This window comes from Nicotiana tabacum, chromosome 5 (genome assembly GCF_000715075.1).
Source record: "Nicotiana tabacum cultivar K326 chromosome 5, ASM71507v2, whole genome shotgun sequence".
In the NCBI taxonomy this organism is placed as follows: Eukaryota; Viridiplantae; Streptophyta; class Magnoliopsida; order Solanales; family Solanaceae; genus Nicotiana; species Nicotiana tabacum.
This window is the reverse complement of record NC_134084.1, coordinates 126,170,257-126,187,244: the sequence shown is the minus strand read 5'-3', so window position 1 is coordinate 126,187,244 and position 16,988 is coordinate 126,170,257. Positions and strand designations below refer to the sequence as shown.

Sequence of the window (16,988 nt, the reverse complement as noted above, 5' to 3'; positions counted from 1 at the left end):
ATTCAAACCGATATAATTGGTTTGGTTCGATTTTGTAAAAGAAAACCGAACCAACCCGATTTATGTATACCCTTAAACATAGCCATCGGCATATGCTTAATGCCTCTATCCCTTGAATCGCTGTACACGTAGACTATTTTTGTCTTACTGAGGATCGAGACTATTAAAATGCCAAGTTCAAAACAATAATTAATATAAAAAATAGTTTATGCGTGCACCATTAAACAATGTCAAATGGGGTCCTAAGGTGCAGAGTCAGACATGTGTTATATCGGACGGGTCACCCTCACCCGTAAAGTTCGGCAAACAATCATATATAAATATATCTTTAGAAAATAATAATATATTAATAATGAGCCTCTTATATACAAACTACATTTCAGTTGAATCCACTTCTGAACTTCAAATCTTGGGTCCGCCTGTGCTGAATGAGGTGATAGCAAGAAATATTATAAGAGCAAACCATTACACAATTCATAGCAAACTAGTAACTCACAAAAAAACTAAGGAGAGAAATGCAATGGGAATGGAGCTATCTATTTTTTTCTACAATCATTTTCTTACCAGTTCTTCTACTAATATTTCCCAAGAAAAAGGCTAATTCTTCCTACAAATTACCTCCAGGACCACCTGGATTACCAATTTTTGGTAATATGTTTGAACTTGGATCTCTGCCATACAAAAAAGTTGCAGTTCTAAAACAGAAATATGGTCCTATTTTATGGTTAAAAATAGGTCCTTCTATTAATTCTATGGTAGTTCAAACAGCTCAAGCTGCTGCAGACTTATTCAAAAACCATGATATTTCTTTTGCAGATAGATGTACTGTTGATGTAAATCAGGCACATAATTACTATCAAGGGTCTATGGCTTTAGGCCAATATGGTTCCTTTTGGCGCTTACAAAGGCGAATATGTACTGTTGAAATGTTTGTAAACAAAAAGATAAATGAAACAGTGTCCGTTAGAGGCAAATGTGTAAATGAAATGGTTAAATGGATTGAGAAAGAAGCGAACGTTGTGAAAAAAGGAAGTGGGATTGAGGTAACGCGTTTTGTATTTCTTGCATCGTTTAATATGTTAGGAAATTTGATTTTTTCAAAAGATTTGGCGGATCCAGAGTCAGAAGAGGCCTCAGATTTCTTCAATGCTATGAAAGGAATTATGGAATGGTCAGGTGTTCCTAATGTTTCTGATATATTTCCAAGTCTTAGAAGGTTTGATCTACAAAGTTTGAGAAAGAAGATGACGCGAGATATGGGAAAGGCTATGGAATTTGGATCTGCATTTCTTAAGGAACGTGAGGAAGAGCGAATTAAAGGCGGGCAGAAAAGGAATAAAGATTTCTTGGATGTTTTGCTTGAATTTGAAGGCACTGGAAAAGATGAACCAGCTAAGTTATCACAACATGAGATCAAAATATTAGTAATGGTAAGTTTTTTGAAATATTTAGACTTCTCTTTACAACATGAATTTTCATTTCAATCAGTAGTATTTGTAGCATAAAACTCTACTATATTTTCTTCAATCTTAGGCTATATGATTGAATCCTCAACGTCATTTCTTATCTTCTACTATTGTCCCACTTTTAATTATGAGGCCTAGTTTAATTTAAATGATTAGTTTTTTCGGCTTTATATCTCTTTAACTATAATATGTGTACTTGAAAGCAGCGATGGAGTTAGAATTTTTATTAAAGGGGGTAAAAATATACAGAAATAAACTCATAAAGAAACCAATGGGTGTTAATATATAGTAGTATATATACATAATAAAAAAAATTATGTTTACCCTAGCTATACAAGTCTAATTTTCAAACGAAAGGATGTCAATTGACACCCTCAATGCATGTGGCTCCCCTACTACTTGGAAGGGGCGCCTTGGAGCAACGGTAAAGTTATCTCCGATGTGACCTATAAGTCACGAGTTCGAGCCGTGGAAGCAGCCACTAATGCTTGCATGTCTACATCACACCCTCTAGAGATGTACGACCCTTCCCCTGACCCTGTGTGAATGCAGGATGCTTGTGCACCGGGCTGCCCTATAACATGTGTACTTAATGGTAACTTGAGAAGTTACAAAATAGATCACTAATATGTACTTTTAAACTGTACTACTGCACTGCCTAGTATTTATACTGCACTTTAATTTAGTGTTCAACATGTTGCTTCATACTATGAAATTAAGTCTGTTCTACATATATAAAACATCAGGAAATGTTTTTAGCCGGTTCAGAGACGACAAGCAGCAGTGTAGAATGGGCATTAACGGAGCTCTTGCGTCACCCTGAAGCAATGGCTAAAGTGAAAGCAGAGTTATCAAAAGTAGTAGGACCAAACAAGAAGTTTGAAGAAAGTGACATTGACAATCTTCCTTATATGCAAGGAGTATTAAAGGAATCGCTTCGTTTACATCCACCTCTCCCTTTCTTGATCCCAAGAAGTACAATTCAAGATACTAAGTTCTTGGGCTATGACATACCAAAAGGTACTCAAGTTTTAGTAAACGTCTGGGCGATTGGAAGAGATCCTGAATGTTGGGACGACCCTATGAGTTTTAAGCCCGAGAGGTTTCTTAGCTCAAACATAGACGTGAAGGGACAGCATTATGAGCTAATGCCGTTTGGTGCTGGGCGAAGAATGTGCGTTGGTTTGCCATTAGGTCATAGGATGATGCATTTTGCTTTGGGATCTTTGCTACACGAATTCGACTGGGAACTTCCTGATGGTGTCTCTCCCAAATCTATTAATATGGATGAAAGTTTTGGGGTTACAGCAAGAAAACGCCACTCTTTGAAAGTAATACCAAAAAAGTCTTGAGATCTTAATATATTTGAGTTTTTATAGTTATGTTTTGTGCATATTTTCTTACTTATTTGGAGTAAACCAGTATTTCTGTTGTGTTATGAACAAGTTGTAGTGCCTACTGGAGTTTGTGTTAGTACTGAATTTGTATGTATTTACCTGGATCTTTGTTAAACAAGATTATAATTTGGAGAAGTTCCTATTTGAATGATGTAAACTGATAGGTTTTGGACTAATTAACCCCATATAGGTGATGTCATACCTAAAACTCCAAGTATTTGCTTTAAGCCTCAAAAACAAGTTAAACTCGAAGAGTAATTTATACTTAGCCAACTCTTCCCCTTTCAAATATACCTTTTAATTGATATCGTATCATTGTTATGCATTCACTAACTTTGTAATAATAACTGAAAAAATATACCCGCACTTGGTATTTACACTAAACAAATGAATGCAAGACATATCTCTTGCATATAAACTTTATCATTTTAATACAGTTAGAATTATATATATTCTCACTTTAATTTAATTTGTAACTGCTATACTTAGTATGAGTAATAAAAAGACGAACGTGTATCCGCTGCCGGCTATACTAGGATCTTTTATGAATTTATTCCAATAAAATAGGAATCACTAAAAGCTAGTTTAATTCATTTTAGTTTTCAACTGCAAAGCACTCTGGAGAAATACAATATTGTATACCATAGTTTTCCGACTCAGACAAGAAAAGGCTAGCAATTATTTTAGCTTTGATGTGCTAAGAGTTGTAGAAAAGACAAATATTATATACTACTACAAGGGGATCGCCAGAACAGAGAAAGGAATCTCCATATGATTTACATTAAGGTCCACTCTAAGGTACCAATCATGTAACCTTTGTGATTGCCATAAAATTATTTAAGCAGTTGGCGTATTACAGCAAATTGCACTTAGAATCTTGCTGTAGGAATCAGCACGGGCACGCGCGCGCACATATATATATATATATATAAAAGTTAGAAATAATATTGAGCTGCATTATAGAGAAGCAAGTAGCAAATTAAGTTGAAATGATTATGGGGTGCGATTTGCTTGCTTCCACCATCCAGGGAGTCAAGAAAGGTACTACTAAATAACTAGGTGTCTACAGCAATTACATAATCTTTTATCCTAAGACAATCCAAAGACAAAGGTTAAAAGCTCTAAAACTCAAGAAAGTTTAAGAGCTTACATTCTTATTCAAAAGGGAAATGGGGACTGAGAGTGCGACACACAATAAATATAATCCAGTAAGATAAGAATCATTAAAGGCTAGAAATATATCTGTTAAAAGTAGTTCATGTATAGTGTCCCACATTGGTATAGAAGGCTTTAGGTATATGTAAATATTGTATATAAATAGGGTTACTGTAAAACACTTAACGAATATCTATAATATATTTTTTCCCGTGCTTTCTCACATGTCAGTTTTCCGGCTATTTTTCACAGTTGTCTTGCGTCATCTCTCTCTCCGTCAGTGTTGCGCAAAATCCAACAATACCACAAGATTCATCATCGTCCGACGACCAAACCCCAGTAAACCTCTCCGGTAACCGCCGCCTCATGCGCCATCAGAAACTAGGGTTCAGACAAACGCGTGAGCTCATGCGTCGACGAGTACGACCACTTCCGGTCATTTTTTGGAAAAGGTTCTTCAGAGCAGTTGGTTCGTCTACTAATTCCTACCCCACCCATACTGTTTTCATTTTATTCCGATCACTTTGAGTTTTTTCCGGCGACTATACTGATTTTTCCGGCTGCTACAATAAATTTCCGGCGATTGCAGTGTTTCCTTCGTCTATTTCAATGGGTTACAGTTGATTCTTTCTATTATTTGGTAATAATTTGCTAGACTTCTCTTCAATCCAACGATGTCTTTGGGATTTGATATTTTTGGGTCTAAAAACACGGGTTCTTGAAGTTCTAGTGTCATAATTAACTCGGAACCTTTAATGAAAACTTCAAACTATTTAGCTCGGGTTTCGTCTGTCGAGTTGTGGTGTAAAGGTCAAGGTATTCAAGATCATTTAACCAAAAATGCTAGCGAAGGAGATGAAAAAACTAAAGTACTTTGGAGAAGATTGATGCTTAGTTATGTAGTATCATGTGGCGATCTATTGATTTCAAGTTGATGCCCTTGTTTCATCCATTCCAGACATGTTATTTAGTTAAGGAAAAGGCTCGCACTTTATACACTAATGACATATTTCGTTTCTATGATGTGATATCGCAGATGACAAATCTAAAGAAACATAAATTAGATATGTCTATTTAATTGGGGCAAGTACAGGCAGTCATGGAGGGATTTGAAGAGTTGATACCAGTTTCTGCTAGTGTTGAAAAGAAACAAGAGCAACGACAAAAGATGTTTCTAGTTCTTACCCTTGTTGGACTTCCTAATGACCTTGATTCAGTATGTGACCGGATTTTGGCTAGTCCGACTGTCCCCACAGTTGATGAATTATTCTCTAGGTTATTTCGGCTTGTTGCAGCGCCCGGTCATATAATGATCTCTTCACAGAAAGCTGACTCCTCTGTTCTCGCATCCAAGAGAGTGGAAAATCGAGCATCTCAAATTATGGATAATAGACGAGGAGGATGTCGTTTTCGAAGAACTCGAACAAAGTGTTCTTATTGTAACAAGCTTGGGCACACTCGTGAGGTGTGTTACTCTTTGCATGACCGACCACCTAAAAATGCTAATGTTGCTCAGACTGAGACCGCAGGTAGCCCGGGGTTTTCTTTATCTGAAGAAGAGTATAATGAGTTCCTTCAGTATCGAGCAACTAAGCAGATAGCTCCACAAGTGGCCTCAGTCGCTCAAACTGATATTTCTGTTGTTGGTAATTTCTATGCTTGTATTTCCCAGTCTACTATTTTTGGACCATGTGTCATGGACTCATGCACCTCTATTTCGGGTAATAGGTCACTTTTATCAAATATTATTTATTCACAATCTCTTCCCAATATTACTCTAGCCAATAGAGTCCATACAAAAGCAAAAGGAGTTGGACAAGGTAATCCCCTATCTTTTGTTACTTTAGATTCTATTCTTTATGTCCTGGTTGTCCTTTTAATCTCACATCTATTAGTCGTTTGACTTGTGCCCTCATTGTGGTATATATTTTATTGATGATTCATTTATTATGCTAGCACATGGCGTGAATCACAAGAACTTTACTACCTTAACTTACTCAATCCCTCTACAGCATATCCAGCTACAGATCCTCCAGACCTAATCACAAATGTTTAGGACATCCGAGTTTATTCAAGCTTCAGAAGATGGTGCCTAGTTTTTCTAGTTTGTCTACATTTGATTGTAAGTCGTGTCAACTTGGGGAAAACATATTCGAGCTACATTTTCACATAGTGCTGAGAGTCGTGTAGAGTTTGTTTTTTCTTTAGTTCATTCGAATATATGGGGTCCTAGTAGAGCCAATTCAACTTAAGGATTTCGTTATTTTATTAGTTTTATTGATGATTACTCAAGATGTACTTGGATTTTCCTAATGAAAGATCGTTATGAGTTGTTCTCTATATTTTAGAGTTTTTGTGCTGAAATTAAAACTCAGTTTGGTGTTTCTACACACTTTTCGTAGTGGTAATGCCTTAGAATATTTATCCTCTAAGTTTTATCAGTTTATGACTTCTCAAGAAATTATCCATCAGATATCTTGTCTGTATACTCTCTCAACAGAATGGGGTAGCAGAGAGAAAGAATAGGCATTTCATTGAAATTGCTCGCACAATTCTCATTCAATCCCATGTTTTGCTGTATTTTTGGGGCAATGCAGTTCTTAAAGCTTGTTCATTCAGTATTGTTCCCTAGGTCACCCGCATACTCTCTTGCTCTTCGTGTTTTTGGGAGTACTTATTTTGTCTATAACTTAGCTCTCAGAAAAGATAAATTAGCTCCTCGTGCTCTCAAGTGTATCTTTCTTGGCTATTCTCGGGTTCAAAAGGGGCATCATCGCTACTCAGCTGATCTTCGTAGGTATCTTATGTCAACTGATATCGCGTTCTTTGAGTCTCAACCTTACTTTACTTCATCTAATCATCTTGATATATCTGAGGTCTTACCTGTACTTACTTGTGAGGAATCTAGTGTTACTCCTCTTACATCCCCATCGACATCCACAGTACCACCACAACCGCTCCAACCTATACCAACTTCTGAGGAGTCTACAGTTGCTCCTCCTATGTCTCCAGCCACAAGACCACACTCTTGACTTATCGTCATCGTCCACGTCCAGCATCATGCCCAGATGATTCACGTCCTGCATCAGCTTCTGTACCTACTGCGGATTGGCTCCTCCTAGTCCACTGATTGCACTTCGGAAAGGTGTATGATCCACACTTAATCTTAACCCCCATTATGTTAATTTAGGTTATCACTGTCTATCATCACCCTTGATGCTTTGTATCATCTTTGTCTACTGTTTTCATTCCTAAGTCTACAGGTGAGGCACTATCTCATCCAGGATGGTAACAGACTATGATTGACGAGATGACTGCTTTATATGCGAGTGGTACTTGAGAGCTTGTTCCTCTTCCTTCAGGTAAGTCTACTGTTGGTTGTCGTTGGGCTTATGCTTCAAAGTCGGCCCGGATGGCCAAGTTGATCGGCTTAAAGCTCGTTTGGTTGCAAAAGGATATACTCAGATATTTGGGCTTGATTATAGTGACACTTTCTCTCCCATGGCTAAAGTAGCATATATTCGCCTTTTTCTGTCCATGGTTGTTGTTCGTCGTTGGCCTCTTTATCAGTTGCACATTAAGAATGCCTTTCTCCCTGGTGATCTTGAGGATGAAGTTTATATGGAGCAACTGCCTAGTTTTGTTGCTCAGGGGGAGTCTAGTGGTCTTGTATGTCGAATACGCAAGTCACTCTATGGTTTGAAACAATCTCCTCGAGCCTGGTTTGGTAAGTTCAGCACAGTTACTTCGGAGTTTGGCATGACCCATAGTGAAGCTGATCACTCAGTCTTTTATTGGTATTATACTCCTAATCTGTGTATTTATCTGGTGGTTTATGTTGATGATATTGTTATTACTAACAATGATCAAGATGACATTACTAGTCTGAAACAACATCTTTTTCAACACTTCCGGACTAAAGATCTCGGCAGATTGAAGTACTTTCTAGGTATTGAGGTTGTTTGGTCTAGTTCAGGTATTCTTATTTCACAAAGGAAATATGCTTTAGATATTCTTGAGGAAACATGAATGATGGGTTGCAGATCTCTTGACACTCTTATGGATCCGAATGCTAAGCTTCTGCCAGGACAGGAGGAGCCTCTTAGTGATCCTGCAAAATATAGGCGGTTGGTTGGCAAATTGAATTACCTCACAGTGACTAGACATGACATTTCATTTCTTGTGAGTGTTGTAAGTCAGTTTCTAGACTCTCCCTGCGATAGTCACTGGGATGCTGATTGGACAGAGTCACCTTCTGATACACGTTGCACATCTGGATATTGTGTCTTAGTAGGAGGTAGTTTGATCTCTTGAAAAAGCAAGAAATAAAATGTAGTTGCTCGATCTAGCGCAGAAGCAAAGTATCAAGCCATGGCTCTTGCAACAAGCAAGCTAGTTTGGGTCAAACAATTGCTCAAGGAATTAAAATTTGGAGAAATCAGTCAAATGGAACTCGTGTGTGATAATCAGGTTGCCCTTCATATTGCATCAAATCCAGTATTTCATGAGAGGACCAAACACATTGAGATTAATTGTCACTTCATCAAAGAGAAGATTCTCTTAGGAGATATTGTTACAAAGTTTGTAAAGTCAAATGATCAACTTGCAGATACTTTCACCATGTCTCTCACTGATTATCGTATTAGTTATATATGTAACAAGCTCGGTACATATAATTTACATGCACCAGCTTGAGGGGGAATGTTAGAAGTAGTTCATGTATAGTATCCCATATTGGTATAGAAGGCTTTAGGTATATGTAAACATTGTATATAAATAGGGCTATTGTAAAACACTTAACGAATACCAATAGTATATTTTTTCCTGTGCTTTCTCACGATATCATTGGCAGGAAAGTCAACTCTGAGGCACCAATTATTTTCTCCTTTCTAATGCTATAAGAAATCATATAAGCAATTGGAATATTCAGGGAGTTGCACTTGGAATCTCACACTAGGAATCAACAATGGAACACAATATACATAGTATAGAAATTCTATCAAGGTGCAGTATAGAGAAGCAAAGCACAAATTATATGAAAATTGGGTTGGGGGTTGGGGGGTGAATTGGTACTATCTTACTTGGTCTTCCATCCTCTTAACACCAGCTTTCATCCTTCTTTTGTCCTGGAAAAAGTCACATTCTCACAGCTTCCTCCGAGACTTCCTGGATGGCCGATTTTCGGTAACCTGTTTGATCTTGGAGCTGCGCCAGACCAAAAAATAGCAGGTATGAAACAAAGATATGGTCCTGTTGTTTGGTTCAAGATTGGATCCGTCAAAACCATGGCAATTTTGTCCGCAAAGGTGGCTACTGAGTTCTTCAAGAACCATGATGTTTCCTTTGCAGATCGCAAAATTACAGCACAGTTCCTTGGCTTTAGCCCCGTTATGGCACCTATTGGCGTGTGCTAAGGCGGATATGCACTATGCAAATGTTCACAAACAAAAGAATCAATGAAACAGTGCATCTCAGGCAGAAATGCATTGATGATATGCTTCAATGGATTGACAAGGAAGCAAACTCTATGGAAAAGGGAAGTGAGATTGAGGTAGCATGTTTCGTCTATCTTGCATCATTTAACCTGGTCGGGAACCTGATGTTGTCTCATGATTTAGTAGATCCAGAGCAAAAAGGCCTCAGATTTCTTCACAGCCTTGGCACGACTAATTAAGTGGAGTGGCTGTCCAAATATTTCAGATTTATTTCCATGTCTTAAATGGCTTGATTTACAAGGTTTAAGGCAAAAGGCAGAGCATGACATAGGAAAGGCAATTGAAGTTGCTTCCACATTTGTCGATGAACGCATGAAAGAGCAAACAGAAGGAAGAAAGATTTCTTAGGGGTGTTGCTTGAATTTGAGGGTAGTGGAGAAGATGAACCGGCTACGTTATCAGAACATCAGATTAACATATTCATACTGGTAAGTGTTTGAAAACCATCAGCTCTCTTCCTCATTTCCATTTCCATATCATTGATCATATAAGCTTTCTTGCCCCTTCTTCTATTGTTTGCTCTAAGATATTGAGTTATTTTTTAACAAACTCCCACTGACAAGGATAATTTCAGGAAATGTTTATCGCTGCTTCAGAGACAACACATAGCAGTTCGGACTGGGCACTAACTGAGGTCCTGCACAATCCTGAAGTAATGGCCAAAGTCAAGGCAGAGATCTCTGAGGTAGTAGTAAACAGGAAGTTAGAGGAGACTGACATTGATAAGTTGCCTTATTTGCAAGCGGTTATCAAGGAAACACTGCATTTGCATCCTCCACTTCCTTTCTTAGTTGCAAGAAGAGCAATTAAAGACATGAGTTTCATGGGATTTGACATACCAGAAGACACTCAAGTTTTTGTCAACGTCTTGGGATTGGAAGAGACCCTGAATTCTGGGAAGACCCTTTGGCATTCAGGCCTGAGAGGTCTGTCAAGGGGCAGAGTTAATACCATTTGGTGCTAGCAGAAGGATGTGCGTAGGCCTTACCTTAGCTGATCGCATGTTGCACCTTCTTTTGGGCTCATTGCTTCATGAATTTGACTGGGAGCTCCCTGATAATGTCACATCTAAAGCCATGGACATGAAAGAGAGGATAGGCATAACAGTGAGAAAATTCCAACCTCTGAAAGCTGTACCAATAAAAAGAACATCTTCTTCTCATACATGACAGTAAGGTTGAGACGAAGGAAAACTAGTATGCACGCAAGGCATAGCATTTGCATTTTAGGCTGGGTATAGAGATTCAAAGCCTTCTTTGGGTCTAGTAAGATTAGTTTACGTTGTGATATTGAACGAATATGGAGGTGAAAAGAAGAAGTTGAGCATATCATAACTGACCGCTGGTTGGATAATATTAAACTGGCTTCGTTTGAGCATGTCTTTACTTTGTGATATTGACCTGGTAAGATTACAACAGAGAAAACATATCTTTACTTTGTGATATTGAACTGGCTTCATTTGACCAACTATCTGCTGCTACATCTAAAATATCTTTATGGAAACATGATCTGAAATCAATATCATCAAGGGGAAATGCTGTGAAATACTGAACACAGCTTTTGGTCCTTCAAAGTCTTGAGATGCCCTCGTGCTTACCAGTCAACAACGTTCACATTGTTGTTTAACTGAACTTTCCAGGTATTTTTTTTCCTCTTAAAAACGTCGCTGACTGCTGGAAGCACGATACTCCACATTAACCAGGAATTGATAACATTTACAGACAAGACATCCTAGCTCATCAAATTCTGTGAAACAGTAGTACAGTCAAACCTCTCTATAACAGTCTCGTTTGTTTCGAATATTTTTGGATGTTATAGCGAAGTGCTATTATAGAGAACATATATTATAACATAACATGAAATTTGGTTCCGGAAAAGCTTGGATTTTATAGTGAAGTGTTGTTATATAGAGATGTTGTTATAGAGAGGTCTGACTATATATATGCATCCAATATGCTCTTTTGCAAAAATTTCAGTGGAAACATTGAGCCATTGAAGTGTTCCTGGATTACCACCTGATTCAGTTCTTTCTTTTATAGACACGGATACCTCTTCTCTATTAACATTCAATAACTTACAAAGTAATTTAAGTGTTTTATTAGATGGGATAAGATTATTTTTGCTCTAACATGATAAAATCCCTTTATATAAGTCAATTGCGAAACCTAAATTCTCTTACATATAACATCCACTTTAGAATCTCATGTAAAACTAAAAATGGAAAACTGAATTGCAAAAAGAAATAGCAAGTATGGTAGCAGTGAATAAAGTCAGGTGAAGCCTGTGGATAAAGTCAATTGCTGAAGACTATATCTGGGCTCTGCTTTGTGTTTTATGCTCTCCAGACTATATAATTATAATGCACAGCACAATCTTTTCACTTAGTTTGTGTTTGACTCAGACATTATGCAAAAATATGCAAAACGCGCACAATAAATGTCAACTTGAATCCTCCTAAGTTAACTGAGGTAAAAATAAATGCAACCTCTAACACTCTGTTTGGATCATTGTTCCCCATCATTTTATAATGTATTGTATCGTATCATTTTATGAATACAGTGTTTGGATAGATTGTATTGTTTGTTATTGTTAAATAATATTTTGCTGTTTGGTTTGACTGTATCGTACTGTACTGTAACTCATAAGTTTACTAAAGTACCCTCAATTGTTTAAATATTAAATTTATCAAAAATTATGCATAAAAATAATTTTAAAAAACAAAACAGAAGAAGGCAAAACACCTTAAGAAAATAGAACAAAGGAGCAAGACAGAAGAAGATAAAACAAAGGAGCACAGCTAATTAGAATCGAGTTAAAAGCAAATTAGGAGAAAAAATAAAACAGAAAGCGACAAAATACCTTTAACGTTGGCGGCAGAAGATCTTAAAAAGAAAACAAAGTAGGTTATAAGTTGGAGATTTGGAGTTAAAATAAAAAAAAGGTAAAGGGTAAAATAGAATTGTGGAGTAATAAATTAGGACATATTTGGAAAGAAAAATAGGAAACAATCTCACCGCACCAAATCAGTTGTTTAAAAAAAAAGGGACTTTTCATTGTTTTGGAACAATGAATTTAACAATACAATACAACCAATTTTAATAAAATAATCAAAACAAACATTGTTTTGGAATAACAATACAATACGATACAATGGGAACAACCATCCAAACAAGCTGTAAGTCACAATCGAGGAATGCGTTTTACATCTTGATAGATTCTGACCATGTTGCAGAGAAAAGTAAGATTGAACGTAGTCTTTACTGTACAAAAATACAGCAATTATAGTCGAGATGTACCCACATTGCGATGATTAAAATCAGACAGTAAATGTCAAATACAAAGTTCTAATAAGCGAGAAATTGATTACCTGAAAGCTGGGACGGCGTCGAACAAGTCTCGATCGAACTGAGAATTGAGAAGTAGAACCATATTCATCCATTGGCAAACCAACTTTTCTTCAAAAATAAAATAAAATAACAGTCACTTCAAATTAATGCCACTTACTAACAAAAATTTCACAATATCAAAAGGTGGTTTTTTGAATTTGTGTTGTTTTACATTTAAACGGGCTCCGTCTATACCTCCGTCAGGCAATGTGTTTAAGCCGTATGTTTTAATATTATAATAAAATGTTGGATTGGTTATCAGTAAGGGGATGTAGCTCAGATGGTAGAGCGCTCGCTTAGCATGCGAGAGGTACGGGGATCGATACCCCGCATCTCCAGTTTTTCATTACTACTTATTTCTTTCCCAGCTTTTAGAGTTTTTGGAACCAATTACTGTCAACCCCCCCCCCCCCCCCCCCAAATATATTTAGGAAATTTTTTACAGCTTAATTATGCTAGTTAAGTCCGGCAATTTTTAATGTTTTTAGTAGCTCATGGAAGTTATTGTCCCTTTGCCCTTCTTGATTATGTAGCTTTTTGTTGATCTCAAGATTTAAATGCTTAATCCACTTGCATGACATGATTAAATCACGTTTAGGCGTCAAAATTAAATAGACCATTAAATGGATAAAATTCACCCATGTTCTTCACTCTCATTTAATCTCCAATACGATTATTCCACTAATAAGAGATGGATGATATACGTAGGGGTGTGAATTCGATTTATCGTTCGATTTTGACCCTTATCGATAATTAATTATTGATTATCGATTTGTACATATGCTTATCGCTATCGTTTCAATAACGTTTCAATTTTTTCGATTTCAATTTATCGATTTTTGAGGCTTATCAATTCGGTTATCAATTACACCAATAAGAAAATTTGCGGGATTCCACGGAAAGTATATTATTATAAACACGCCTAACTAATATGGACAAAAAGAAGTTAAAATAAGACGAACACCGTTTATAACATAAAAATTATGTCAACAAACACATGCAACGAAACTAAAGTAAGGGATCATGTATGCCGCCAACACTCCAACGGTATAAAAAAAAATATATCATCACGGCTAATTCTATTTTCCATTAATTTGAACTTCATTCCCTTGAGTTTTAAATATGATCATTCCTTAAATGTGGTAGATGAAATAATAGGGTTAGGGACTTAGGGTAAAGGAAAGAGTATTATAGAATAAAGGTAATTTTTTTTTAAAGTATATCTTATCGGTTTATCGATAAATCGATAATCGAAAAGGACAAAATCGAAATCAAAATCGATAACTCGATAAGGAAAATTTCGAAATCAAAATCGATAAATCGATAAACCGATAACAAATAATCGATTCGATTTATCGATAAACCGATTCGAATGCACAAATACGTTTACACTATGCTTCCGTAAATATATAAACTAGCTACTATAAGTTGTATCAACTATTGTATACGGTCGAAATAGATTTCGGCCTTAGCACGTTCGATCGAGTTCGAACGATGATTTATCGAAGTAAGATTCTGAAGGTGGAACAAACTAACCTCGAACCTGGGGAGGCCGATCCGTGTCGAGATCGATATCATTATCGAGCTCGAATCAAAATCGAACCATGATGTAGAGTAGATCGTTTATAAAGTAGTAACAATTAAAAAATGAAACGACACTTTTCAATTCTTATGATGCAATCTTTCTATTTTCCTGTAAAGAAGTAACGGTTAGATGTACCGTTTCTTCTAGTAATGTGCTAATTTGAAAGAGAAAAAACTCAAAGGACACTTTTATAATTATGGTAGCACCTTTTGCCCTTTTGTGATTGTGGCTGTCAGATATACCTTTCCCAATACACGACATTCTGCTTTAACAGCAAGATAATTTGCTATGACAAGCACTAAATTCATTTATCTTCTCTCTTTTTGGAGAATTAGGAATGCTATCTTCCTCTCAAGTGTTGCTTGAAATCCTTCACTTTGGTCAGGTTTTAATTTCTGGAAACGGAATGAACTTTTCTAGTGTATTTTTTCTTTTTGCACTTTTCGTATGAGTTCATTTTGAGTTGCAGGTGATGCGTTCATTTCTCCATTATTCCTCATGGTCCAAGTTTCATTCTTTTTAGTATTTTATTTCCCGCTTAAATCACCATCCATCTTTATCTATCGGTATTTGTAATTGATGACTTGCACTGAAATATGTTAACCTGTAATAGCTGGAGTGCTTGGAAGAAAGGAAAATCATTAATCATCTTTGAATTGGAAGAGAATCAGCATTCAACAAGGAAATTAGTGACAAAGAAGATGATGCATACAATAAAATGTAAAAGGGTGATTTTTGAATTGTGCGGTCAACCACTTCTATCAGGGGCGGATCTACCTTGAGAGGTAGGGGTGGTACGGCACCTGCACGCTTCGGCTAATATTGTGTAAATGTATCTATACATCTAGATCAAAAAATGCCACCCACAATACAAAAGTAGACGCGGGTGCCACTGGTTCAAGGCTTTCAAGTCTTTTGATTCCTAAAGAATTAGAGTTCGAATCTTTGCGGACTCTATTAATGCTCTGGGTTCATGCTGTTGCTTCTCATTTTCCTTTTTTCCTATTGTTGTTTATTCCATTTTTCCTCTATTGAGCTCTAAAGCCTCACCTCTGTTTTTCTTCCTTTTATTTGCTATATCTCCCTCTTTCTTGTTATTCTTCGTATTATTTTTTTTTTGTTTCTGCTTCTTCCTTTGTTAAAAAAAATCTTTGCATTAATCTTCCTTTTTTCCCTTACCAGTATACTTACTTCAAAAGCAATTTCTTTCGATAAGTCGTTTGAATTAATTTTGGTTAATATAGTATCTCTATTTTTTAGATGACGCAACATTAATCTATATATATTTGAACATAATTGAGCAATATGACTCTCTTCTGTTGACTTTTAAGAAACATAAATAGCTTGAGTTGTAGGCATTTTTGAGTTGATTCTCAATTTGAAGCTTTTGCTTTGCAAAGAATTGTTATACGAACTTGGGAATTAAGATGATTGTGAAGCACGGGAGAAAATATTCTTGATTAATATATGAGTAGGGTACGAGCAGTTTCAATAAGATGTCTATTCTTTCTTTCAGCTACCCCATTTTGTTGGGATGTGTACGGACAATATGTTTGATGAATAATCCCATGGGAGTTCATAAACTGCTGAAATGGGGAAGACAAATACTCTAGGGCATTATCACTACGAAATGTGCGGATAGAAACCCCAAATTGATTTTAAACTTCAGCGTGGAAGGTCTGGAAAATAGAAAATAACTCAAATCGATTTTTCATCAAAAATATCCAAGTGCACCTGGAATAATCATCAATGAAACTGACAAAGTAGCGGAATCCTAAGGTAGAACTAACCCGACTAAGACCCCAAACGTCTGAATGGACTAAAGTAAAAGGTGACTCTGCTCAATTATTAAGACGCCACGGGAAATGGGAGCGGGTATTGCTTACCGAGCTGATACGACTCACACTTTAGAGTGGACAAGTGAGATAAGCCAGGTACCATTTTCTGAAGTTTTGACAAACTGAGATGTCCTAACCGTTTATGTAATAAATCTGGTGAATCAGTAACGGGACAAGTTATTGGAGGAAGACAAGATGCGAGTCCATGTGATTTTGCAAGGATAAGGTAATAAAGTAATCTGATTCACGTCTGGTACCAATGATCCGCCCTGTACTACGTTCCTGTATAAAAATAAGGTCATCAAGAAATAAAACAACAGATTTAAGTGAGTCTAAAGGTAAGGAAGGAAGTGGACTTGCTTGACCTATTGCAGTTGCCATGGCTTGAGACCCATTGACCATTGTGACTGTTGGAAGAGATTGAGAATATGAGATACTAATGAAAAGAGATTTGTTACCAAAAATATGATCAGATGCACCTAAATCAATGACCCAAGACTCAGAAGGTGAAGATTGGGAGACACAAGTCATGCTACTATTTGTTGGAACAACGGAGGCTGATCCTGAAGATGTCTGTTTACGTGCTTTGTACTGAAGGAACTCAATATAATCCGGTAAAAAAAACCATCTGGATTGGATTTAATGCATTCGATCCAACAAATTATG

At 36.7% G+C, this 16,988-nt stretch overlaps 1 protein-coding gene, 1 non-coding gene and 1 pseudogene across 2 annotated transcripts; all 3 read left to right on the top strand.

Annotated features, from left to right (window-relative positions):
• Positions 1 to 415: 415 nt before the first annotated feature.
• Positions 416 to 3,020, top strand: LOC107761135 (cytochrome P450 76A2-like). Its single transcript, XM_016579309.2, has 2 exons — positions 416 to 1,430; positions 2,213 to 3,020. Exons 1-2 carry the CDS (start codon positions 516 to 518, stop codon positions 2,816 to 2,818), a joined length of 1,521 nt encoding a protein of 506 aa, XP_016434795.1. The 5' UTR covers positions 416 to 515; the 3' UTR covers positions 2,819 to 3,020.
• Positions 3,021 to 8,389: 5,369 nt separating this feature from the next.
• On the top strand, positions 8,390 to 10,910 carry LOC107761129 (cytochrome P450 76A2-like; annotated as a pseudogene).
• Positions 10,911 to 13,164: 2,254 nt separating this feature from the next.
• Positions 13,165 to 13,237, top strand: TRNAA-AGC (transfer RNA alanine (anticodon AGC)). Its single transcript has one exon. It is a non-coding gene; the product is annotated as a tRNA-Ala (tRNA).
• Positions 13,238 to 16,988: the final 3,751 nt, after the last annotated feature.

Bases quoted from the DNA above. Each gene is read 5' to 3' on its own strand.
- LOC107761135 (XM_016579309.2), top strand. From the start codon at position 516: ATGCAATGGGAATGGAGCTATCTATTTTTTTCTACAATCATTTTCTTA. The intron at 1,431-2,212 runs GTAAGTTTTTTG...ATAAAACATCAG, and splicing joins AGATCAAAATATTAGTAATG to GAAATGTTTTTAGCCGGTTC.